The 25,669-nt window shown below is 45.2% G+C and overlaps 2 protein-coding genes across 7 annotated transcripts in view; both read right to left on the reverse strand.

Moving 5' to 3' along the window:
• Nucleotides 1–10,791, reverse strand: part of MAP4K3 (mitogen-activated protein kinase kinase kinase kinase 3) — an 80,786-nt gene extending 69,995 nt beyond the window's left edge. For 3 of the 5 annotated variants that reach the window (XM_085219113.1, XM_031552347.2, XM_085219110.1), the window contains exons 1-2: nt 10,518–10,790; nt 1,344–1,401 (exon numbers count right to left, since the gene is read on the reverse strand). In XM_085219113.1, the coding sequence (XP_085075239.1) occupies nt 1,344–1,401; nt 10,518–10,625 (166 nt within the window). In that variant the 5' untranslated portion in view covers nt 10,626–10,790. Of the gene's footprint in view, nt 1–1,343; nt 1,402–10,517 lie in introns of all 5 variants that reach the window. The other 2 variants (XM_085219112.1, XM_085219111.1) reach the window with 1 other exon arrangement.
• Nucleotides 10,792–16,281: 5,490 nt separating this feature from the next.
• THUMPD2 (THUMP domain 2 tRNA and snRNA guanosine methyltransferase) lies at nt 16,282–24,858 on the reverse strand. Of its 2 annotated transcripts, XM_085219118.1 has the most exons (10): nt 24,345–24,852; nt 24,081–24,213; nt 23,282–23,694; nt 22,071–22,148; nt 21,241–21,293; nt 20,870–20,957; nt 20,200–20,271; nt 19,741–19,855; nt 18,579–18,696; nt 16,282–17,112 (listed from the first exon to the last, which is right to left on the reverse strand). In XM_085219118.1, the coding sequence occupies exons 1-10, from the start codon at nt 24,567–24,569 to the stop codon at nt 16,800–16,802; spliced, it is 1,608 nt and encodes a 535-aa protein (XP_085075244.1). In that variant the 5' UTR covers nt 24,570–24,852; the 3' UTR covers nt 16,282–16,799. The 2 variants fall into 2 exon arrangements, with proteins under 2 accessions (XP_085075244.1, XP_085075245.1); XM_085219119.1 differs by lacking the exons at nt 20,870–20,957; nt 21,241–21,293; nt 22,071–22,148 and having other exon boundaries at nt 24,345–24,858.
• Between the last annotated feature and the right edge of the window lie 811 nt (nt 24,859–25,669).

Below are 25,669 nucleotides of genomic sequence, written 5' to 3' on the forward strand. Positions count from 1 at the left end.
TACGAAGCTGTGAGTCAACCCTCTACTCCAACTAGAAGTGACAATTACGAAGAGAAAAGCTGAGCTCACCAAGCAAACTGAGGGTAACTAAAGCTCATCTTTTTGTACTCCTCTTAGTGCCCAAAGGCTGCCAAAAATACTTGATTCAGCTGCAAGATGCCAGACGCTATCCCTGCCAACACAGCACAAGGGCAAGCTCCCTCAGCAGCAGTGCATCCTCTCGCTGCCTGCTGTTCAGATAATGTGCGCAGTGTAATTCAGCGAGTCCCACTCCATGTAATAAGCCACTCCATATTTCTGAAAGAGTGGAAGGAATCAGTTAAGTGAAAAACTGCATTACATGAAAGGTTGGCGTTGTCTTTTCTTCTTTCTTCACTGTGCAACTCTCCTTCCCTGCTTTAGCTTTATAGTTCCACAGAGATACGCAGCCAGCCGCAGAAAACCCGCGCTACACACAGCCACGTCCTCCAATGATGGGAGCTGCTCTACTGAGCCGTGGCTTTGATGAAAAGCTGCATGATGAACATACACTTCTGGAACTATGTGTAACATACTGTTGTGTCCTGAATTTATATTTTCAAACATACATGCACCACCAGAATCTAAGACAAAAAAAAAAAAAAAAAAAAAAAAGGGAGAAAGCAGTAATTCCTTTTAGTTCTCAGCTGCAAACTCTGTAAAAATAAAACCACCTAATATTTAAAGTATTCCATCACTTACCTCAACATAAACCTTGAGATGGAACACCAACAGTTAAAGAGTCAAAAAGGCTGGCCATTTTACTCCCCAAATTACTGCACTCATGTTCAACATGTCTATCATATCAACAGAACAGCACTTACAGCCCTGCAATAGAAATGCTGGCATATGCACTTATAATATAACAACATAAGCATGGTTCAAGCAAAAAATCTATCATATAATAAAGCTTTAATCAGAGTTTGCCAGAGAACTGCAGGAAATTTACTCAATTCTCAATAGTCAACTAATGCTCACCTATTATATCACCCTTCCTTTTTATTTCTCCCTCTCATTTTCTCCAGGACAATTTTCTGTCTTCCTTACTTGTTTTCTTCTATGCAGATTTTCATACCACATGAGTTGAAAATACAGTACTTAAAACCAAAAAACCCAACTCACGCTGAAATTTTAATCAGCTTTCCTTTAACCATTCTCTAATAATGGTTTTTCCTCTCACATCTTGTTTGTCATGTATGTCAGTTTTTGAAAGAGTATTTTCTCCTCTACTTAACAGCGATTATCCCTTTTTCAATACTAAACTCAATTGATTTTACAAAAATGTATTTCAAACACGTATAAATTTTGTCTCAGTGACCACTTACCTGGTTCTAACTTTATTACTTTGATTGCTGCTAGCTCACCCGTGTTGACATTTCTAGCCTACAAAAAAACAAACAATAAAATCAGTATTTAGAGAGCACAACACAGCAATCTATTCTGTGCCCTCCGCTTGAGATTCTCTAACAATGCAGAATCAAAGTGCAACTGAGGAACACAAGGGCCCAGAACAATGAAATCATTTGTTGGGGTTATTTTAAAGCAGAAAAGCCACAGAAGGAGGCAATAAATTAAAATGTCTTGCATATTTATGTTGAATGTGAGGTTAGACTTGCAAATACAGCATGCATTTATATTTCATTGAGCTTACGGCATATATTTCGACTTGATAAGCTTAAAATAATCCATGCCTGTGCTTGATGACTGAACCAGAGAACTCTTGAGCTAGCATGCTCTTCTCCAATACAAACTTGTAGGAAGTGTGCTTCCAGCAGATCCTCTCATACCGAATTTCTTTTCTAATGACAAAGCAAACTGTGTCACAAACACAATAAGCAGCTAACCTGTATCACACAATGGTTGGAAGAGATCCTAAGATCAAGCTCCCACCCCCTGTCACATGCAGGGTTGTCAATCTTTTGGTTGCCCAGGATCAGGTTGTCCAGGGCCCCATCCAACCTGATCTTAAACACCTTCAGGCAAGGGGCATCCACAGCCTTTCTGGGCAGCCAATGCCAGCACTGCACCACTCTCAGTGAAGAACTTCCCCCTGATATCTAATCTAAACCTTCCTTCCTTTAGTTTAAAACCATTCCCCCTTGTTCTATCACTGTCTAAAAAGTTGATTTCCCTCATGTTTATAAACTCCCTTTAAATACTGGAAGGCTGCAATGAGACCTGCCCACAGCCTTCTGTCTTCTGGGCTGAACAAGCCTAGCCTATTCAGGGGAGGTGTTCCACTCTAGGGCCATCCTCTGGACCCTCTCTGACAGCTCCACATTCTTCCTGTGCTGGGGGCCCCAGACCTGGATGCAGCACTACCAATGTGGCCTCACGAGGGCAGAGTAGAGGGGAACAATCCCCTCTCTTATTCTGCTGGCCACCCCTCTTCTGATGGAACCCAGGATAGCACCGGCCTTCCAGGCTGCAGGCACACACCACCAACTCACGTTAAGTTTTTCATCAACCACAACCCCAGTCCTTCTCAGCAGAGCTCTGTATTGAGCTCTAAAACTGCAAGCATGCTCAGGAAGCTCTGTGCTGGCACACAACAGCCCCACATTATGCAAGTCCTTGACTGTGCTGTACTTCCCTGTTAAATTCCGACAAGTTGGCCACTGGACTGTTGCTTGAAAAGTAATCATAGTACGGACAGATCTCAAAGCAGACAAGCAGGGCCCAGGGAGGATCACGTGCTCCTACCCTGCCGTGTGCAACTACTTCTGAGACTCCCAAGAGAGAGACGCAACACGTTCTGCTCCTGTAGGCACCACCTGCCCCTTGATCCCTGCACTCAGTCACTGACAGCTTTCTCCCTGTAAGGCTGCAAAGAAGACAAGTGTGCAAATGAATGATTTAGAAAGAATTAAAATAGCCTTTCCCTCCATACACAGTAGCTCCACAACCGAATGAACAAGGTCACTAAATTTTTAAAATGCCATTAAGAAGAAACATAATTAACAATAATCCTGGTTGCTCTGAAGGATGCTCAGCTCTGCCTCCCCTCTCCAAAAGGCAGACTCAGTACCCAGTGCTGCATCGCACAGGACAGTCACTGGCTGCACCAAATGCCACTCTGTGTCCTACACAGAGCCCAGAACACAAGGCCTGTCGTGCTTTTCCTTTCTCCCCATCCACTTTCAAAGCAAAAAAAGTGCCAGATCTGTGGAAGAATTATATAATTTAATGACACAGAGGCCACCACCTTTAACTTGTTAATCATCTTGGTTTTAAGTCACTTAGCAGATCTTGTGGTTATTAGTGAGATCCCCCTTCTCAAATATATTTTAAAACTAATTTTATTAAAAAGAAAGCAAACGCTGATCCATAGTACTGCTCTACAAAGCCATGAGACTCATCAAGTGCTGTAAGGCACTGACCCAACAGTGGCTTGAAAGCTGGCTGATGGCTTTTCCATTGCCATAACTGGTGGAAAAGAAGCAAGACGAATCAAAATGCTATGAAAAATAGCAAGTCTGGAAATAAATGCAGCGTGCATTCCTGTGTTTAAGGGTCTACCCAGGTAGTTCCTTGCACAGCTGACCTCAGACCTCTTGCTGCTCCTTGCGGTGGCCGTGCTCTTCCGTGATGCTGGGAGCACGGGCATTTCTAAATATTTTGGAGGCAGATGATTATGAATAGAATCTGAGGTCAGTAAAAAAAAAACCCACAGAAGTCAGACAGTAGTCCAAATGTGACAGGTTACAGAAAGAAGAGATAAACAAAATCTGCCTGGCAGCCCTTTCCCAGTAAGCCATTATTTGTGTGCTCCTCTGATGGCAGCAATGTCCCCCCCGATCATCGCTTTGCGGCAGCAATGAAGATGCTACAGACACTAAAAATAGCAAAAATACCGGTTCCTTTCATCCATAACTGAGAATGAAGGTGACTCAAGAGAGAAAGTGGCACTGCTGAAGTAGGATTTTTACTCCTTACTGCTTTTTCTTAACAACTACTTTCATAGGAAGAAACAGAGGCCAGATGTTCATGAACTGAAACTCGCTATACTTTTAACCTCTGAGATCAACAAGAAAGATTAATTATGCTTTAATGAAGAGATAAGATCATCTGCGAGTCTTGTTTATCCTAGAAGACATGTTTTAGAACAGCTAGTAAGATAGATAATCAATGAAATATCACTGTGGTGAGTGGAAACAGTGAGATCTGCAGTTAGGCATCCTGAATTCACCTGGGACGTGCAAACAAAGCTGGGAGTCCACTGCAGAGGCTTCAGGGATGCTGCCAGTCTAAGTCAACAAGTTGTTTGGTACATCCTCCCTACACTCACCTCATGCTGTGTTCAGCTGTCAGGAATCTCTAACAGAAGGTCACTGTGCTCCGCGGAATGTTACAGCAACCAAACCAAGATACAAGTTGGGTAGAAACTAATGAAAAATTTGAAGTAAATTTTGCCAAATAAAACACGTGAGATTCTTGTAGTTAATTACCATGTGACAGTAATGCCAGAAAAATTATCAACGGCAGACAGACAAGTCTACAGATACAACCACAGCAGGACGTGCTCCATTCCAACCAAGGGAAGAAATGCTGAGCAGCTGGCAACCTCGCCAAACCTGCACTCTCCACACTCTGTGGCTGATACCATCTCTCCTGTCACAAACATTTCTCTTCTTTTGAGAACATGACATTGAAGAACGATGGGTGGAAAAGAACAAATGCTGAAGCCGAAAAGATGCAGCATTTCTTCCTTTCTCCAACACCAGCAGTAGCAGGACTCCTCAGCCAGCTGGCCGTTCTCTCAACCACTATCTTCTTGGACTCACAAACATTAGAAAGCAGGAACACAATCTGATTTAATGCGGGTCAGCAATGCCCTCGGGAAGGGCTGACTACCAGCTGCTTCAGGGCATGAGTTATTCCTTAAGACAACACGACTTGAAATCAGCAACTTACGTAAGGCAGCAGTTTGTATCCTATTCCATTTGGATTATTAACACTGAATGTTGAGCATCCTGCCTGTAGAGGTACAAGGGCTCCTCACAAAGGATGAGGACTAGGTACCCCAACAAGTATTCCTAGATCTCATCAAATCGCTTTGGAGACATCTGTTGGAAAACAATTCCCTGCCCAAGCGCCCATAAATGAGACACTGGAAAACACACAGCACTTCAAACTGTATTGACACTCTGAAAATGGTAGCCAGCTCTGAACCCTACTGGGAGGATGCTTGTGTACATACTATACAATAGCTTGGTATGCTGAGGACCTGCCTTATGCTTTCATTTAGCATAATCCCAGTCAAGCTGCCGATTACATACAGGTTTTGAAATTAGAGCATAAATAAGGCACAGCTGGCTGAAGAGCAATTTCAAACAAGTACTTTCGAGTCAGAAAAAGCAATCAACAATTTCAAAGACTCATTGTCTCTGTCAAAAAAAACCACACAATTCGGGGGCTGCAACTCCTAGCCCTCATGAGGATGAGGCCACAGCACACACCAGCAGCTTTACCTCCCATCAGCGTTTCTACCAGGTCCTGCAAATGCAGATTTCACAAAACACAATCCCTACTTCTCCACCTTTACCACAATGTCATCTATCTAGAAATCAACACGGGTACAATTCACCATTTATAGAAGTGAACTATTTCAACAAGAATGCATTGCATGGGTTTTCCAGAAGCAAAGATGGAGGTGTTGGCCCACAGGCATACCATTAAATGTATACAGCCCTTACGCTCTGCTCTGGAAAGCCATACAAAGCTCCTCATCCTAACCAGTGGATGAGGACAAAAAAAAACAAAAACAACAACAACTTAAGTCAAGCTGAAGAAGCACTGCCTGTTCAAACAGGAATCATTACCAGCACCTCTGTGAAGACAGTAGGCAGATCAAAATGTTACCTGAAAAACTGCTGCTCACTATAAATATAAGATAGAAAAGTCTTTTTTTTTTTGTTATTGCATTATACAAAACTGTGTTAATCAAAAATGCCTCACAATTAGACGGATCTTATTATCCAAAATAGAGAATGGAAGAGCAATGGAAGAGCACAGCAGTCAGATGAGCTCTGTGCGTGAGCTCTGCTTAGCCAAGCAGAAGACAAGCAGATGTGCATGGGATGTGTCTGCAAAAGGAGAGGAATGCTCACACTTAGTACCGTGCCTAATACATGCCTCAGCAGTGTACGTACAACAGGGAGAGGCCTGTGCAGTACAGCCATAAAATCCAGGGTCCAAAGAGGTAAATCACTTGCCAGCTATTCATCCTTCAAATGGAGGCTGGTAACATCAAATATACAATGCTACAAGAGAAACTGGGCCAAGAAGCAAAGTCTAAGACAGTAATTATAGCTTGCTTCTGGTTTCAACTACTTCACACATTAACTGCTGACCAAAACATGGACAAGCAGTTTCTAAACAACTTACTACTTCCTAGGATAATTCATCTGCAGCACAGAAAGACCCAGCTCAGCTCTGCCATCCAACATGCTCCCCAAGCCCCCTGCTTGCTGCCCTCTCAAAGCCAGGAGCTGAGCCCATGCTGGGCACACAGCAATCCACCTGACTCCTTTTTTGGTCCCTTTTCTGCCAGACTAACTAAGTGCACTGGCTTGGGCAGCACGCTGAGCTCCAGAGCTGATGCAAGATAAGCAGTGAGAGCAGCGACTAAAGCTAGGAATAGGGCAGGGAATCCCCTGGCTCTCAGGCAATAGTAAGATGTGCTGATCTGATCTAACAGCTTAGGAGGAAGTTGCAGCTGTAATTAACCTGAATTGAACTACTAAGAGTTCTGGTAAAAATAAATGACATTCCACATTCTGGTAGGAGGCACGACACCAAAGCCTGACAGTGCTACAATTTTAGAAAGCAATTCTTAGATAACAGGGCTGTTGTTTGTAACAAAGAAATCCTGAAATAAAGATCCTTCAAAAAGGATCTTTATCCTTCAGAGGGAGCTTGAACAACTGCAAGGTACTAAATACTAAACTGTGCATCAGAAGCACAGAAGTAAAAGGCACTGTTTAAATATTCCTGCATCTTCTCTGCTCCTGAAGAACGGATGGCTTATCGGATCACCCCAGGAAAGAGAAGCAAAGGAGAGAAATGAATCCTGCATGACCGCAAAATGGAAGACGCTTCAGGTTCATCTCTTTTGGACACGTTCTCCTCCAGCAGAACATAAGAGACTGAAACAGAATCTGAGCATTTTGGTCTCAAACAGTTGAGGTGGTTAAATGAGACTTTCCTCAATAAAAACAATATCCAAACCGAAGGACAGGAGGGCAGACAAATCAGCCTTTTTCTGTTCTGAAATCAGATGTCAAGCAAACGAAAAGAACGGGGGTGAAGCAGACCTGACACAACCAATAGCTCTGCAGAAACAACAGTCCACTCTAATTGTCATTAAGCATCACTTTCAGTAAAAGGGAAAGAAGAGTCTTTTTCTTAGATGCTGAAAACATTTGGCAGGGTCCACCCACAGTAGATGAAAGACCTGCACAATAGCAAATAAGTTCAATGTTTATGAAACCAAAATGATTTTTTTTTTTTTTTTTTTTTTTAAGATACACTGTAATAAAAGTTAACTATATGAACCAACAAAATGGACCTACAATCACCTCGGAATATACTTCAAATCTATATGTAGTTACAAACAAAACCAAAAGCGTTGGTAAGGATGTGAAAAGGAAAACTCCAGCACTTGGATGTTAATTATTAATACAGTCATTAGAACATCCCATGTGGAAGCTGCAACCCAAAACTAAACAGAACTTGGGTACAGGTCTGATCAGATTTCATATCAAGAGACAAAAAAAAAAATTCTAAAAATCAGACAAAATAAAGTAATTAAGCAATTGCCTCGCTTCAGTCCAGAAAATTATTTCCCAAAAGGGAGCAGGATGGGGTAATGCTGTTTTGGTTGTGAAAAAGACAACTCCTCCTTTACGCCTTGCTGGCCATGTCACGCAATGAAAGTCTTCTTAACAGTGAAATACAGACACACTGACTGTGTGACAGCAGAACAGGCCTTCGCCCTTTCTCGCAGGTCTTGTTATAGATGAGAAAATTCAACAGAAACAGAAAGTAAAAATAAGAATTCTGCTGAAATGCAACTGCAGCCAGAAAAGCAATTTTGCTCTCAGCTTCATATAAAGTCTGGTTTAGAGATTAAGTTACTTAACAAGTGCAATAGTTAAGACATACAAATCAGACGAGTGAGAAGACAAAACGCAGAACAGAAGATTACTTAGCTCCAAGAAAACACTACTAGAAGATCATCTGTGTTTTGTTACAGCTGGACTACCAAGGTAGTAACTTGATTTTGCCATTAATTGACTTTAGCAGTCCTGCCAGGAGACGTCACTGGACAAGGGAATCAATTATAAATCCTCCACTGTATCTAAATGGATAATGAGAGCTCTGTAATATTGCTTTATCTATCACAGCAACATAATTTCACTGGAATGTTATTTGTTAAGTCCTTTAGGTATCTTTCAGACCTTCACAGAAAACATTATGTCAGCATTTATACCCCTGGGATATCCTAATAACTAAGAACGAGATAAAACTAGATCCAGCTTCATCTCCTACAATAAACTTTAGTTGGAAGAGATAAGGTTGACTACGCATATCTGATAAAGAGCTCATCACATGGAAACACTACCCATTACTTTTCTTACTACAAACTCATTAGTTTATTCCATGCCACTGGCTCTTATAAATACTAAGATCTGTTTTGTTATTTAAAATGCTCCACCTGTCTAACAGCAGGCCCATGCAGTTCCATAGCTCAGCTCAATGAAAAAGAGTTGAGGAAGTGGATGCCAGCCCGCTCTGCTTTCAGCTCCTCCAAACTTCGCCAGGAAAGCAGGTTACAGAAAGGTCAGCATACAGAAAGAATGTCAACATAAGGAGACTGTCCTCTTGTTACTGCAATAATACACCTTCCTACACAGCTCTCCCTGCTAAAGGGGGCAAAAATGAAGTTTTCAAGGAACAGTCTGAGGTCATCTGAGTACACCCAGAACTTGGATCAGATCCGCTGAAACCCCACCGCCGACGAGCACCGTGGTCACATCGGTAACCTCAGGTCTGCTCAACTGCTTCACTGACCACAAAGTTCACCCACAGAAAGCAAGACAAAGCAAATCAAAGAGGCTTTAATATTAAACCCCTCACAAATTCAGGACAAAGGCCTAGTAAGCTCACACGTGGATGACACACATGAGTATATTACTTCCTCTTTGTGACAGTAGAAGTAACCATGCCACATTATGATTCTCAGACTAATTTCACATTCCTCTTTGAAGGCACCCTGGGCAACACCTTGCCTCGAAATGAAACAGGCAATAATTCTCCCAGGAGAAAAGCATGACTCATTTTCCCTGTGCTGTTCACAAACTAGTTGTAAAGTAAGAAAGCGTTTATCTCACTTTTGTCAACAAGAAATAAATACTTTTAAACTTAGCCCAACATACCCTTGTTCTAATACATCACCTTCCATCTCAGCTGTCACATGGAAACATGAAACACAGACAAATCCATTCTGAGAGAGAACAAAAAGTTACAAGCAGCGCTGAATGCTGACTGCTAACCAAGCAGCGAACTGAAGGTGACAGCAATGTAAATATAATCACCAAGAAAACTATGACAAATTCAACAGAAACTAGCAGACCTCACTCAGGTAGTGGTAGCCTAAATGGAAATATTCAACCTATGCTTGAAGGTAACATCCTTAAAATAAAACTGTGGATACAGAAGACAGAATTCACATCTGTCAGTCACATACAGAGCACTGAGCAAACCCAATCAGTAAGGGACTGCAGGCAGTAGGCCAGTTTCAAATGCAATAAACATCAAGCGGGCAGTTTGCAGAAAAATAAGAAACAGTGTGAAGCAAGCAGGCTTGGATGGCTATCAGCACAGCATACTAATACTGCAAACCGGCAAGGTAGGCAAGACAACACAATAACCTTTTTCAATAAAGCAATGAATCGAGCTGGAGGTTAGCGCACTGAGAAGGCAGGCACACGAGGATTGAGGTCCTGAAGATTTTTTAACATCCATGCGAGACAGCCTGAACTAAAGATGCTCTACCCAAACAAGACGTCACCCTAGGGACGCTCACTTCAAGGCAGAGGTAACGTCAGCGCTACTTTTAAGCGACCGAACCTCCCACCGCAGAATACTTCGGACCGCTCCGGCACAGCCCTGCCTGCCAGAACCGATTTCGTTAAGCAAACAAACTGCGATGCCGCTCGGGAAGCGCGGTGCCGAAGCGACACTTCCAGCAGCCCAGCCCTACGGGAGCCCCGGGCTCAGCCCCACCAGTCCAGGTGCGCACAGGTGCCTCCCGCCCTCGGAGCCCGCAGCGGGCCCGGACAGCGGCAGCCCGGGGCACGGCTACTCGAACCGGCACCGCAGCGACGGGACGCGGCTCCATAGCCCGACGGAAGGCCTAAACGCGGAGCCGTCCCGGGGCCCGGCCCGCACGCCCGCGGGTACCGATGCCGGCCGTCCCGCTCTCGGGCCCGTACCTTGTAGACGTCGCCGTAAGTGCCGCTGCCGATACGCTGGATGAGCTCGAAGTCCTCCTGGGGGTTACGCCGGGACAGGTCGCACACCCGCCCGCCGGCACCGCTCATGGTGCCGGGGGAAGCCCCGCTCGGCCGCGGCGCCGGACGGGGGAGGGCAGCTGAGGGGAGGGGAGGGCGCCGGGCCGCAGCGCTCACCGCCGCCCCCTGCCCCGCTCCGGCAACATGGCGCTGCCCCCCACAACGCGCACGCGCGCCGCCCCGCCCCGGCGGGCCGCGCGTGCGCGACGAGCGGCGGACGTGTGTTTTTTTGCGCATGCGCGGCCGCAGCAGCTCCGCGTGAGGCGGTGAAGCCGCGAGGCCCGTCGGGGCGGGGCCGAGATCACGAAGGACGTGAGCGCCGCGCCCTGCGCCGTGGCGGCGGCTGCGGTGTTCGGGCGTCGAGCTTGTTTCTCTCCTTGAAGCCTGCTTTCCATCCCCACGTATTGCCTGGGCTTTCTTTGATCTTACAGAAAACCTCGTGGGTTTTCTCCACTCTGATCCCTGTCCACCCAGATACCTTCCCATTCCTTTTTCTCAAGACGAACACCCACAGGGACACGATGGCTGTGCCAAGGACCGATCTGAAGGCAGCAGCTTCTGGGGCTTTGAGGCACTGCAGGACACGTTCCATGCCTCCAGAGCCACAGGGCCGGGCTGGGCTGCTGCTCCCTGCCATTCCATCCTTTGGAGACTGTCAGCCTTACCTGAATCACAACAACCAGGCAGAGCAAAGCAAACAGCTCTTCTTGAAACCGCTAGAGATACAGGCGTTGGTGTCGCACCACCTCACCAGAGCAAGCTCAAGGAGCTGCACGTATGCAGGACAGGACCCTCTGCACCGCTTGCCTTGACTGTCTGTATACAGCTGCATGGCTATTTACCTCCTTGTAAAGCAGTCACCTCTGTGGTGTCATGTCAAAGAGCAGGGTGCCAGTGGCAGGATGCACTGGTGTCTTTGAAGAACATGGAAAGTAAAAACGAGAGAAATGGTCTTGCTAAATAAATAAATAAATAAAGCCACTCTGGCCCTTCCTTTTCTCTTCCCTGCAAGTTCAGTAGCATGGACACTGCTGCCCCAGCCAGCGTGTACTGCTGAGGGAAATTGCTGAAGGAAGCAGTATCCTGTGGATGGGAGGGACAAAGAGGAGGGAAGAATCAGTCATGCTCCCACATAATAAGAAATGATTTCTGAGGGCTACTGGCACTCTTTGGTCGCTGGACACTGGGACTGGTATTGGGAGGAACAGGGCAGAGGAGGACTGACAGGAGTCAATTGCAATGAGAGCTGGCTGTAGGAAAGGAGGAGCATTACCAGCGCCAGGAGGGGAGACCAGAGCACCTCATCTACCTTTCCAGCAGGTATCTCTCAGAGGTGCATTGCTGACATGCAGCACGTCTGCCAGCCAATGAGTATGCTTGTGCAACATCCCTTTCAACCTGTCAAAGACAATCCAGCAGTACAAATGTCACTTGCTCCCTAAGTGATCAGTACAGCTCACCCTGTCCATTTCCTAAGAACAAGGCAGGAATGAAATGCTGGCTCGCATAGAAAAGTTGCCTTTCCTTTTGCCCCTGCAGGAGTTATCAGACCTTAAGTTGGAAAACTGCATTCCAGCATCTCTGGAGGACATCCAGCAGCAGATGTTTCAGGAGCTGAAGTCAGGAGCCACATGCTAAATAATTATGGCAAAACCCATCTGCATGGAAACTCCCCAGCTTTCAGAAACTGGAACATTTATGTCCATCCAAGTTACTTTAAATTTAAACTCAAAGATGAAATAGAGAGCAAAGTCTATCATGGTGTGTTTGCATAAATCCATACTGCACCTACATCCTGAATCTTTTGTGGCTGAAGCTGTATGATCACATAAAAGTGAGAGGTTCATAGCACAGCTACAAAAGCATCCATATGCAGCAGTTTCATTGGTTTGATCCTAGAGAGGATTACTTTCTACATACAGGCACTTGTAGGTATAGAGTTGCTCCTGCTGTTGGTCTGCCTGGCACCAGCCAGCTGCACAAGTGCCTGTTTCTAATCCTTTCTCCTCTTTCTCCTGCAAGAGAAGGGATGTTCACTGTAAACCCCGCTTTTTATTTCTGTTTTGGTGGCAACAGACTTCGGAAGAGTCACCATATTTCCAAGGCATGGCTGCAGCTGATCTCTGCAGGTGCATCATCGCAGCAACCAGTTTCCTTGCAGAGGAAAGCCTCACCCAGCACATTGCAGGTCTTCTGCTCCTCATGACAGGTGATAGTAATGCACCATTCTAGCGAGCTAATTATGTGTGAAGGCTTTACCAGGTTTCCCTTGAGTAGGCAGCATGTGATGCCAGTAAGTGGAGCACACCTTTCCTTCTCATCTCCAGTTATTGGGCCTTACGAGAACCAATTCACTCACACAAGTGGAATAACCAGTAATTAAAAAACAAAACAGAAGAACAACTGAGAAGTGTTCTAAGGCTCATGCAGCAGGACCATGGGACTAAAACAACCGCTCCCTCTCCATCACATGCAAAGTGATATCTTTTCTCACGAGCAGAGCAGTCCCTCCCTAGAGCTTGCAGTCCTTGGTGTTGGATTGAATGCTTCATGCTGAGGTAGGGAAGGGGAACACTTTCACCAAAAAAAAAAAAAAAAAAAAAAAAGCTAGCTGTAAAATTAATGGTTGTTTACAGTGGGAGAGCTAAAGTCCCCTAACAAGAATCCAGTGTGAGCTTGAACCATCCAAATTCACAAGGCTATGCACAATGCTTTGTCTCATGCCAAAGGAAATATTTTGATTCGAGCAGCTGTAATGCACAGGCATAGCTCTTTTTCCTTTAAAAAGTTTAGAAAGCATAGGCCTGAGGAAAGGCTTGCTGTGCATAGCTAAAATAGCAGCTTAATGAAAATCCTAGCCTGATGAAAAATGCCTAACGAAGACTGAGCCAAGGCTGGGAGGTGGGTGCCTGCAGACAGCTGGGGACAGACTTACCCCCCAGCTGCCCTCTGCAGAGCTATGCTGTGGGAGGCTGGTGAGGGCCACCCACCGAGGTGGATTACCTGCTCTGTAACCTTCAGATCAGATTACACACAGCACATGCAAAACTATTTTCCTGGTTCCTTAGAAGCATGCTCTGCTCCTACTGAGGGGATTCTGCATCACAGCTGCAACTTCTGCTCAGTGTGATTTTGCCACGTGGGTCAAGTCTGATCGTGAACAGAGGCTTTTGCTATCATGCTCAGTTTGAAGGGGCAGGCGTGACTGAGGTCACAGAGGGGAATCCTTTTTTTTAAAGTAATAACCAAGAAGTTAACTGGAAACACTTCACAACCACAGAGTTACAGCACAGATTAGCACAATTGGGTAATATACTAGAACAACGTGAATACCAGTAATTATAACCTGTGTGCTACCCAAGATAACTCGTATTAACAAAGCTGGGTTCAAGTGATTTGATTATTAAGGCATTTCTTTTGTTACTTGCTCTCTGCTGCATCTCAGAATATCAAAGTGATTATTTCATTTGCAGCAATATTTTGCACTATTTCTATTTTCAAGGATCTGTAAGTTTAGAAATAAAGAAAAAGTCACTGTTGCCAGATGAACCCTAGACAGAATTATATCCCTTTTCCCAGGGCATTTTGTGTAATGATTCAGTACATTTGCATTTGATCTTAAAGATAGGGTTTGTTGCCCCTCCCCGTTTCCCAATGCCCAAATACACCTTTTCCTAAAACTAAAAAAGTATGTGCCTGCATCTTTTATACATATATTTATATATCTCTTGTATATGAAGTTCCCGCATAATTTGTAAATAATCAAGATTTTCTTTCTGAGCACCTGAGCTGCCCTGCAAGAAAAGGTTAAATGACTCCATTCCTGGAAGAACTCTTCCTGCTGAGGCAAACCTGCCTCTGTTAAAACATTTACAGCTACAATGTCACGGCTTGGAAGTAGTCTTTTGCAAAGGAGAAAGAGTTCATAAACCAGGAGGATCACAACATGGTTGGTGCTTACTCCAAGCATTCACTATAAGCAGTACAGCAGGAAGTTAGAGCCCCAGAAAGCCTCTCTTGTCTGGGCAAAATGCCACCTCAGCAACAAAGCAATGGCGAGTTCTAGAGGGGAGCGGCTTTGCATTTTCCAGTGCTTAATGGAAGTGACAGGTGAGTGAACAGATCAAAGCACCACTCTGGTCTGTCAGACAGCACTCAAACTGACAGTGCCAGTCCCCACAATTAAAATACTTTTGTGCTGTGTTGATGCATCTGTCACAACTCATCCAAAACTACAATCCTCTGCCATCACCTAAAAGCCACTGTTGCCCCCAGCGCATGGCATCCGTGCATTTGTTACCCGAGTGGTGTTTCATACCAGGTGGGCACAGGAAAAAAAGCTGGCAGGACTCCTGGGACTGCTGGACTGCTTCACAGGAGGCATAGGCTCTGAACAAAAAAAGGAACGGTGGAGGTAAACAAGCCACGTGTACTGTGAGCATAGGGATGGGAAGAGAAGGGAGAAATGAGAGAAAAACAAAAGACTGATGCTTAATGCAATAATCATCCATTAAATGACAGCAGAAAAAGTCAGTGGCAAATTCAGCAAACAGTTGTACAGAGACTAAAAACCAACAGATCAGTAAATTGAATTAGAAAGAATCAAGACACCAGGAAGCAAGGGCAGGATATACCAGCATCAGAGCTAAGCACAGCTTGGAGCTTGCCTTCCCTGCATTTCTGTGCTTGGCTCTACCACTGAGCAGAGCAAAATTCTCACTAAACACTGTTAGGTCCTGTTAGAGCCGGATTTTATCCACTTGTTTATTTGTCTTGTCAAAAGCAAATGGATGCAATAATACTCTATCAAAATGGTTTATGGATCTAATAGAGAGTCTTGAAGGAATTGGCTGATGTGGTCACCAAGCCACTCTCAGAGATATTTGAAAAGTCATGGCAGACAAGTGAAATCCTTGGTGACTGGAAAAAAGGCAATGTCACACACATCTTTAAAAGGTGCAGAAAGGATGACCAAGGAAATTACTGACCAGACAGCCTTACCTCAGTGCCGAGGAAGATCATGGAACAGATCCTCATGGAAGCTATACTAAGGCACATGGAAGACAGAGGTAATACTAAACAACCAACATAACATCACGAGGGGCAGGTGCTGCCTGACAACATACTGGTGTTCTACGACAGCGTAACCGCATCAATGACCAAGGGAAGAGCCACTGATGTCAACTATCTGGACAAGACCTTTGACATGGTCCCCCATAACACTGTTCTCTCCAAATAGGAAAGATATGGACTTGGCAGGTGGATCGTTTGATGAACAAGGAACTGGTTATGATATTGTACCCAGACACTGGTGGTCAATGGCTCAATGTCCAGACTGGATGGAGGTAAGCGGTGTTCCTCATGGGTCAGTACTGGGACCAACGCTCTGTAACATCTTCATCATGACATCAACAGTGGGACTAAGTGCACCCTCAGCAACCCTACTGCACAGACTAGATTAACTAAGACTTCTCTCTTTTCAGAAAAAGAAAAAAAAAATCTACGTGCTTCTTTGCAGACAGAAGTCACTTCGAACTGTTAACTCATTCTGCAAGCATTTCTGGCTTCTACACTACACCCTTAGAGCAATATTATCAAGCAAGGAAAAACGTAATCTTGATAGAAATAAGCTTTCAGGCTAAAAGCTGAAGCATTCCTATTAGATACATGCAAACCGCACAAGGAGTTAATACTAAAAATAATTTATTTTCCACAGCATGGTATCTGACAATTCAAATTCATCATAAGATAGCTTTAAAATAATACAAGTCTGCAAGGCACGTAGTAAGGCTCTCTGTTCAGTCCTCAAGAATAGCTGGAGGTTTCTTAAGAAGCACTTCCTAAGAATATTAAAGGAGGTGAAAACCCATTTACATGTAGTATTACCATGTTTTTGTGGTACAGCATTTGAAGTCTTTCTCTCATGAAGAACTCATCCTGATATAGAGAGGATTTGTCTAAACAAGGATTTGAGGACTCTGTCTTGTTACAGCAGTTTATATTAAAAACATTTGAAACACGAAAAGGAATCTTCCATCTAAAAGCCAAAGTGAGAAAAACAACAGCCTAGTACACTCAACTAAACTGAGGTGAGCTAGCAAACGGCACAGAGTTTGGACTAGCAGAGTTCCACCAGTTCGCTGCCATGCTGCTTTCAAGTCTATCAGGATTCAAGTTCAACACTGGCACCATGCACAAAAGCTACTAATTCCCAGCAGTAGAGATCTTCCTGTATTTGTATATGAAAGCATCCGTCTTTCCAAGACTAACTTCATAGATGCCATCTGGCACCAGAGACCCAAAACACATCTGTCCGCAGCTGAGAACAGGTTCTTCAACACCAGTCCCCGAGGTGGATGAATTCCCATCATTGTTCAAGGCTTTCACAGCGGTCGTTTCACCTGCACCATCAGAAGTGGCGTTAAGAGATTCGTTTTCAGTCTTGGCAATGCCATCCATGCGCTTACGGAGATCTTGATTCAGCAACAACACAATAATGCCTCCAACACGAAGCACTCTGGCAATTGCAGAAAATAATAAAGGTTACGTGTTCATCCTGCTGGATTCATTTAAAACTCAACAACAGTGATACTTCAGACATCATTTGCATTCAGTGAAACACCTGAACACATTAAGTGTAACTGCAAATACTGCTTTACTGAGTTGACCCAGGGAATTTAAATTCCCCAGCCGAATGGGAGAACCAGGCCTTCTACTGACTCACAAACCTTTCTGACCTTTGGAGCTCTTTCTATTTGATTAGTAGGGAAGAGGGACTCAGCTTCTTTGCTCTTCATATTCTTACAACAATTGAGTCTCATTATGAGAAGCAAGGCCTGAGCCTTCACTGGCCTGAAAAGGAACAGCTTCCCATTACAGCAAAAGGGAGAGCTTTCCAGGCTGGTAAAGCAATTCTGAAGCTGACCTTTCCCTTTGAAAATGTTGAAAGATCTGTCCCTTTCTGTACTCGACTGACCCTTCAAGTCTGTCAGACACAGGAAACAGGAAAATTAACCACTGTTTGTAGTTTATTTTTTCTTACTACATAAAAGACACACTACACTTGGCTTTGAAAGAAGGGAAAAAAGGCTATCCTGGCTCTCACTGCAAGTGCATTGAACAGTCTTACTGGTAGGGCTCTCATGGTAACAGTTCTTTCCTCACTTCCCCCTTCCCAAGAAGATATTTTGCTTAGAATGACCCAACAGAGCAAATGAGATCAGAAGATAAGAACGTGAAACATGAGTAAAAAGCAGGGATAGTCAATGTGAGCTGACAGAAGACTGCCCTGCCATTCTGTGGAGCTACCTCACCCTCTTCACCATCTTCCCACCTCCATTGCGTGAGACCAACATCTGCTGAACAATCCTAAAGAAAGGGCTTGTTTTCAGCCAAAAAGTTAAATTAGGTGGCAGATAGCTTCAACTGCTCGTTAGAAGCAACTTGTTATTAGCTTGATATAACTCTGCCACAAAATGACAGGGTGAGATATGATGAGAGGCATCTAAAGAAGACCAGGTGGCTAGCTGGATATTTCAGTACAGTGTCAAAAATGCGTATCACTGCTTTCCAGTCTGAGATCTTTCCTGCCAAGGCAGGCTGGTAGAAGCTTGATTGTGAACCCAAAATTAAAGCATATGATTTTATACAGGCCTCAACTGAGAAACATTTATTGCTTTATTTGCCTTTCCAGGCTTTACATTTTGCTTGGTTACCCTCCTTTACTCCTTCATCTCACTCATGATACCATCACGGCTCAGACAACAATCTCACTCCTTTTCTAGCCTGCACTGCCATCAGCACTTCCACAGCTTGCAAGACAAGTCACCACAGCCTCTGAGGAACAAGTAAAGGACTCAGACTTTCGCAGTCTGCACAGGATCATGTTACTGAACTGGAGAGCATTTCGAACAAAGCAGACATTGTAGCTTCGGATTTAAGATCACAAGACATCGTTACATTTCCACCAAAGGCCGCACATACCTCTCCATCTCCTGGAGAATATCTGGTAGGAGCTGTATGTCTTTTGTGATCTTGAACTTCTTCCCAAATGGAATATCCGAAATCACGGCATCAAAGCTTTCTGAGGGCAACGGCAGCGCTGCAGAATAAAGGTAGGCCTTGACATCTGACTGTCTGCAAAACGAACAGCAGCCATGCCCTCATTCACCTTACAGAATGTTCTGCCAGCTCTTTCATGGGTTATGCCACTAGATTCACAGCTCCTCCTTTTTTTTTTTTTCCCTCACGAACAACACTACGAATATTACCAACCTAATGCAGACTGAGTGGAGACAAATCCATGAGAACGCTGCCCAGCTCTCAACATCCTCTGTTACTGGTGATATGTTTGCCCCAACAGCAAGACTTCCCTAGCAGGGCACTGCACAGTTCCAAATTAACTGCTGCTTCTCAACACACGGTAAATCTTTACAAGCAAAATGCAAAGTAAGAGCTAAGCTTGCAAGTACTCAAGCACAGATGTTTAAATGTACTGGTATTAATGGCAAAAAGCCACATGTTGGATTCTCCTCTACCCACTCTTTCTCCCAGTAATTATATTACAACCAGAATCACTTTGGGAAAATACTTAAAAGGTGTAAGTTCTAACAGAATCAAAGTTTCTGCATCCCAGGGGTATTTAGTTTTCTTGATAATGATGCAGCAGTGCACCCTCGTGGTGAAAAGCCAATCACACAGCAGGCTGAGTTGACCAAAGTATAGGCTTCAGGTGAAAGGGAAGATCGTGGGTGCTTCATCCTACAGGATGCTCAGGACTTGACTGGATGAGGTGAGCAATCTGAACGTGGCTTTAGGGTTAGCCCTGCTCCAAGATGACATGACTAAAGATCTCCAATAGTCCTTTCCCACCTAAACCCTGCTGTGATTCTGTGCCAGTCTTTCCAGAACTGGCTAGAGACTATTTTGTGGTTGTGAATTTACTATTAAGACAGTTACTGCCTGTGTCTGAAGATTATTCTATTCTGAGCTTATTGTCAAATTTCAGAGAGGCACAGAGCAAACAATTATGCAGTCACTGGCCACCTATTTATTTTTAAAGACACCTCCAGAGCACCTATACAACCACTGAACCACAAAAGACTTTGCACTTCAAAAGTCTCATTCTGAAAGCTTACATACATACCTTTCACAGAAGCTTTAAACAACTCAATCTTATCATCCAAGCCTGCAGTCTTAATATTCACACTTGCACCCTCTAATTGTGCATCACTTGTATCCGTACCCCAGTAACAGGCTTCCTATTCAGAAAAAAACAGAAAAGTCTTTTAGGCAATTTGCTGTTCTGTTACACTGACACCTCCATTTCCAGGACAGGCATTCTTAAAAGAAGGGCCAAGGGTGCCAAACAGAAGCCCTGCAGACCATTAGCAGAGAGCTCACTGCAACTGTACAACACGTAGGACTTTGCTTTACATCCTTCTGGAGGAATGTCTGTCCTAAGACACTTTAAACAACTGTCTATAAAAATTATTTTGGTTCCAGGTTTTCACTAATGGACATTGGTATAACTATAGTACAGATTTTTTCTTGGTGCAACTACAAATCTTGCTCAAACCCTCGCTATCGTGAGTGAGACACTTACAGGCCACTCTTTGGCAGCTTCCAGCAGGATGGTTCCCAGCCCACACATGGGATCCAGCACGAAGGCACCCACCTACAAGAATAAAGGGGTTGTCACACACTGAGCAAGACACACTCCTCCCTCAATACAAAGCTTACTCAGTCACGTACTAATTTCTCACCTCTACTCAGTCGCACAGAATCCAATGCAGATAACAAGTCATTGCTTTATCAGGCCAAACTGGCTGGTAAGATGATATAGTATAAAGCATGAATAGTATTAACAAATACAATGCATCTAGTGTTGACGTCACATATGGGGAAAATTCATGACTGGACTGCAGACAGATACTGGTTACAAATTAACCTGTGGAGCACAGAGACTTCTGTTTTCCTTGCAAAAACAACCCCAGACTAGCTTCGACACCTGAACAGTGAAAAAAACCCTTGCAATTTAAACATATCTATACAAGGAGTAACACTGTGCTTAGTAAGACCTGGAACTATAGAGCAACTGGCTGAACACCTGCTGACAGTGCACTCTGAGCGCAAGTAAGGCAACCTTTATCCGTGTGGATGAACACATAGGGCGTGGAAATCACCACACTGCTCCAGAACTCCAGCTTCAGCCCCGCCAAGCAGTAAACCACCTTATGGAGGGCTCTGCATCTTCACCATGAACGTTCACTTACACTTATTTCAGCCAGAGATGCCATGGCCCAGGCAACAGTTGACCGCAGGCCTGCTGTTCTGATATACTCCCTGTTTGCCAACGGAAGCCTGTAGACACCAAAATCAATGTAAGGTAATGGTACAGCCACCCAGAAAAGACCACGTAAGATGAAATACCAAAAGAACTGAACTTCCCAGGTCTGCAGACAGACAGAAACCAGTCTGCTTTTAGCCATGTGCACACTGCCAAGCCTGGCCTATGTGCTCAGGTAAACTCCAGGTAGACTGCAAGAATACTGATCCAAAAGCTAAATACAGAGGACAGCAGGACTATTTAGAAATTACGCCTGTTCTGTACTGCCAAAACAAATCTGGTGATGAGAACGCCTACCTGAAAAGAGGAATCCCCACGACTGAGTGAATGTCATTAAGATGTAGAAAGATCTGAAAGAATAACACCAGAATCTCTCAACTTGAGATGGCAGTAGCTTCAACTCATTTCAGCCAGACAAAGAAGATGATTCTATGAATTTCCAATCCCAGTCTAAGAGTGAAAATACATGCTTTACAAATTTATGATTAATTGGAAGTAATCACGCAAGATAAACTGAAGGCCGGTTCAAAGAGTATTTAATATCCAGAGGAGGTTTTTTGTCAGGAATCCATCAGCAAGCACTTCAATTTTTACAGAAACTACTTTTTATTTTTTTAAATAATGTTTTTTTTACCTATAAACTTACTGCAAGTAGAGATCACTGACTGCATACTAGCACTTGGCCATTCACTTCCTGCCCTTTTTTATTCTTTGTTTTTCTAAAAAAAGCACTGCCATTAAGGAGCATTGCAGCTGGAAGGCCAACACAGATAATCCTTCCAGGCAGCTCAGGGAGCTCCATTTTCCACACGTGGAGAGTCAAGCAGTTTATATGAGTGCCAGATCCTGAGACATCTCCTGTGTGGATCCTCTCCCAATCAGTGCAGGCCCATGCTGGCCTTTCCAGTATTTATGACTGGAGCTAAAGTGCTCTGCAAGCTGTGTATACGTGCCACTAAAAAGCTTTGCTCAGCACTACCAGATGATTTCTAGTTAAACTCAGCAGCAGAAAGACAAATGGGAGGAAGCTGTGGTACTGCAAGCAAAGAGAACAGAGGAAAAAAATAAAGGACTCTGGGGACAATTCCTGATGAAGCAACAGGCCACCCAGCAGACAAGTGCCCTACCTCCAGGTCAGGGGCCCGCAGATCAGCCTGCCATCCAAACTGCTTCCTTAGCGCTATGCCAACTGCTCTTCCAATCTCCTGCAAAGGGAAAGACCAGGACCAGGCAATAAAAATAAAAGAAATATGAGAACTACAGATCACAGCCTTGATTGCACAGCCCTCGTAAGTACCCAGGAAGAGAAGAGTCCCTCTTTATTCATAGAAAATAAATTGTACAAAGACCAGAAGAGGAACAACAGCACAGATTGACAGATGTGCAAACATCTCAGAACTGCTGCACACCTGGAGGGTGGAAAGCTGAAATTCAAGTCCTGACCAAGTTTGAGCAAACAGCTGTAGTCATTTCAGGGTCACACATCACACACAAAGTATTTTGGATGATTGTAAACTGGATCACCTACAGGGAAACCTATCCATGTGTAAGCGCAATTCTCAGTTTCAATGCTTTTGTCACCCCTAGAAGACTCTGCCTTCACACTAACAGTTCAAACACACAGCACAAATTTAAGCAAACACTGCTGCTGGCAGCCTCGCACATCCCATCTTCCCAAGGCACCAACTTCAGTAGAGAAAAATAATCTACTGATAACTACTGCTACCTTCAGGTAAGGGAAACCTAAATAAACTGCAGCTACCTTTATTATTATTTTTTCACAGTGAAAATGCATTGCAGCTGAGAATAGTGCTGGATGGAAAGCACCTCCAAAGGTCTCTACATCATTCAAGAGAGTTTTGGGGCCCAGTAAGGCTGAGATCCACAGCCCAGAGCATGCCCCAGGGCTGCACCAATCTCCTGAGAAACAAACTCTTTGAATGTTCAAGCAGCACCTTTCCAAACTGTCACAATCGGGAGGTGCTCAGCTCCTCTGTCCTTGCAGCAGCCCTCCAGGCAGCTGAGAGCTACGTGCACTTTGCTCCTCTGGCCACCAGGCTTCACCGCTACTCAGCCTCTTACCTCTACCGGTCCTCAAAAAAAGGCACTGATTTAGGGGAAAAAAAAAAAAAAAAAAAAAGTCCTGAAGTTAACAACAGCACTTGTATTTCCACTTTCTTAAGGTAGATGCAAGTTTTAAGGCTTTTTCTTCTTCTTTGAGATGAGACAGGAAAAGTCTAGATCAGTCTGTTACTCTAAAACAGAATTTAAACTGCAAATAAACTACGCCTCCTTTCACCTCTGCTAAAATCGTGAGAACACGGATACTTTATCATACCTGTGAAGTGAGTATCTTGGCAATCGCTCCACTACAACGACACGAAACTCTGAAACTGAAGTTCTGCTTCTCATTCTCAGTAGGTTTTTCTATGCTGCTTTTGGGAGGGCCTTCTAAAGAAGCCTTGCTTTCAGTCTGGCAGTCCTGGTCACTCTCCTCCTCTGACACCACACAGTTCTCTCCAGCTCCTGCTTGACATTCTTCAGACACAATCTCTCTTACTTGCTCTGTTTTCTGTCTTTTAGATGCAATATTAATCTCTTCTGGTTTTCTCTTGTGAGGTTTTGAGCTTCCTTGAGAAACCTCATCCTTTTTCCTCTCAAGACTACGAAGCTTTCTCCAAGCAGCGATAACATCCAGGCAGGACTTGGGTTCCTCAGTGAGAAGGCTTTTAATCTCATGCAGCATTTTCCCTGGAAGAAAAAGGAGTTTCAGTTTAAGCAGTTCAATCTCAGCCCTTCATTCTCTTACAGCTCTAGAACAGCTGTCAACAGAAATCATGCTAAGGTGCCATCGAGGTGTGAATCCAGAAGGGCAGCAGCCTACGCCACAGACCGCTCTCTGTACACACATACGCAGACCCAAAGCCACAAGTTTACTCTTTTATAAAGAGAGTATCTCCTTGCCGTTCATCAGACTGCCTTTGGTCCTGCGAAGTCACCGATGCAGCACGCGAGCCGCTCAGACGGCTGTGTAAAACCATTTTAAGGCCGTTTTCAGCACAGGAAAGGGCAAACGCTTCCGAGCCGACCGGTCTCGGTTAGAGTCGGGGCTTCCAGGGGCGAGCAGCGAGCGGTACCTTTATTTCTAGAAACGGAAAGCGGGACGCGCTTCTTCAGCAGCAGGAACAGCCGCTCTCCCGACTTGAGCTCCTTCAGCTCGCCCGGCTCCGCGGCGGTAGTGAAGAAAACCTTCCCTAAGACATAGTCCACCTTAGGGAAACAAGCAGACACGCAGAAACACACTTTCTGTCAGCATTGAGGATCTTCCCTCCCCGCGGTGGGGGGAGGGGAGGGGAGAGGAGTGCGGCCGCAGACAGCGCTGCGCGCGGTGCCGCCCTCACCTCAGTAGCGCCGAGCCGCGCGCGCACCTCCCGCGCTAGGAAAGGCTCGAGACCGCGGCCCGCCGTGCAGAAGTACCGCGCGCCCGCCGCCATCTTGGCCCGCCCCCGCTGCCATTTCGGGCCGCCCCCGGGGCGCAGCGAGGCCCCTCCTCGCGCCGTGCGCTGCGCCCTGCGCCCGAGGAGGGAACGAGACGTGCGGAGCGCCGACACGTTGGGAAACGTCATCAGCCTTCTTCCTTCCCACTTAGTATGGGGGAACAGAGGCAGATCACGAAGTGCCGCGGCTGCCAGCAGTCCCGTACGGTCCGGTCTGAGCCCGAAAGGGGAGAAACGCTCCGAAAGAGTGAAATCCAGTCTTACCTGCCGCAAATCAGAGAGCACTGGATTAAACTAGAGAGAATTTTTAAAAAATGGAGCTGTCCCTTGGCTGGAATAAAATAAACTGTGCTCCAGATCACACTAGTTTCCAGCAAGCACTCAAAAGAGGCGGCAGATCCGAAGGCATTCCAATCGAAAACAGGAACTGTATCCTGGCTCCCCTTTCTCAGCCAGAAGCGTTTCCGTTTCTTGCTTTTTCTTCCTCCATAGTCGTGCTCCCGGCCGCCCCAGGAGCAGCACACACAGCAGCCGAGCAGGCTCAGCACCAGCCCAGCAGGGTATGTGCCGATCTGAGCAACAGGAGTGCCCCGCCACGGCAGCAGTCGTGGCCGACGCCTGGAAGCAGCTAGCAATTCCCGTTACTTACACTGCGGGCTCTTAGCACACCTCTGTCCCAAGATGGGCATCCGAACACAAACCCACAGCAAATTGTGGTGCCCCCGCAAAGACACTGTGCAATCCTAGAATCCTTAGGAAGTGGAAGGGAAACTTCCAGTTCAACTCCCCTGCAATCAGCAGGGACATCCTGGTTGAGAGCTGGGGAAGGTTAAGCTTGTGAAGGACTTGGAGGCACACAGCAGTGTGCCGTGTTGATTTACACTCTGGCCAAGTGGAAAACTGACAGCTGCCTTTCACCAAGCAACATGCTTACCTTAGTGACAGTCAGACTGCGCAGCAGTCACAGCAGAAGTCCTGTGTTGCCCAGGAGCCTACACCCCAACTGGGCATCAGCACAGTGTGACCACACACTCATATGAGGGTGCAGGAGTAGAACAATTGCCCAAGAGAGCCAAAAATCCTCTTTGGCACCGCAACAGCTTTCCCTCAGTGCTGTACAGTTCTTCAAAGTAAGCCTCCTTCAGGAATCATTTTGTCCTCATATAATGTCGAGAGTTTCCTCTCTTCTCTCCAGGGGAAAAGCAGAAAAGGCAAATGCTGTTCCCTGT

Source organism: Meleagris gallopavo, chromosome 2 (assembly GCF_905368555.1).
Source record: "Meleagris gallopavo chromosome 2, MGAL_WU_HG_1.1, whole genome shotgun sequence".
Taxonomy (NCBI): domain Eukaryota; kingdom Metazoa; phylum Chordata; class Aves; order Galliformes; family Phasianidae; genus Meleagris; species Meleagris gallopavo.

What these genes read in the sequence shown, in the direction of transcription:
- THUMPD2 (XM_085219118.1), bottom strand. Translation starts at nt 24,569, where the DNA reads ATGACGTTTCCCAACGTGTCGGCGCTCCGCACGTCTCGTTCCCTCCTC. An exon ending in TGCGGGCCCCTGACCTGGAG is followed by an intron (nt 21,294 to 22,070) that starts GTAGGGCACTTG and finishes TTATTCTTTCAG; the next exon opens with ATCTTTCTACATCTTAATGA. An exon ending in ATTCTCCAGGAGATGGAGAG is followed by an intron (nt 17,113 to 18,578) that starts GTATGTGCGGCC and finishes TGCAATTGCCAG; the next exon opens with AGTGCTTCGTGTTGGAGGCA.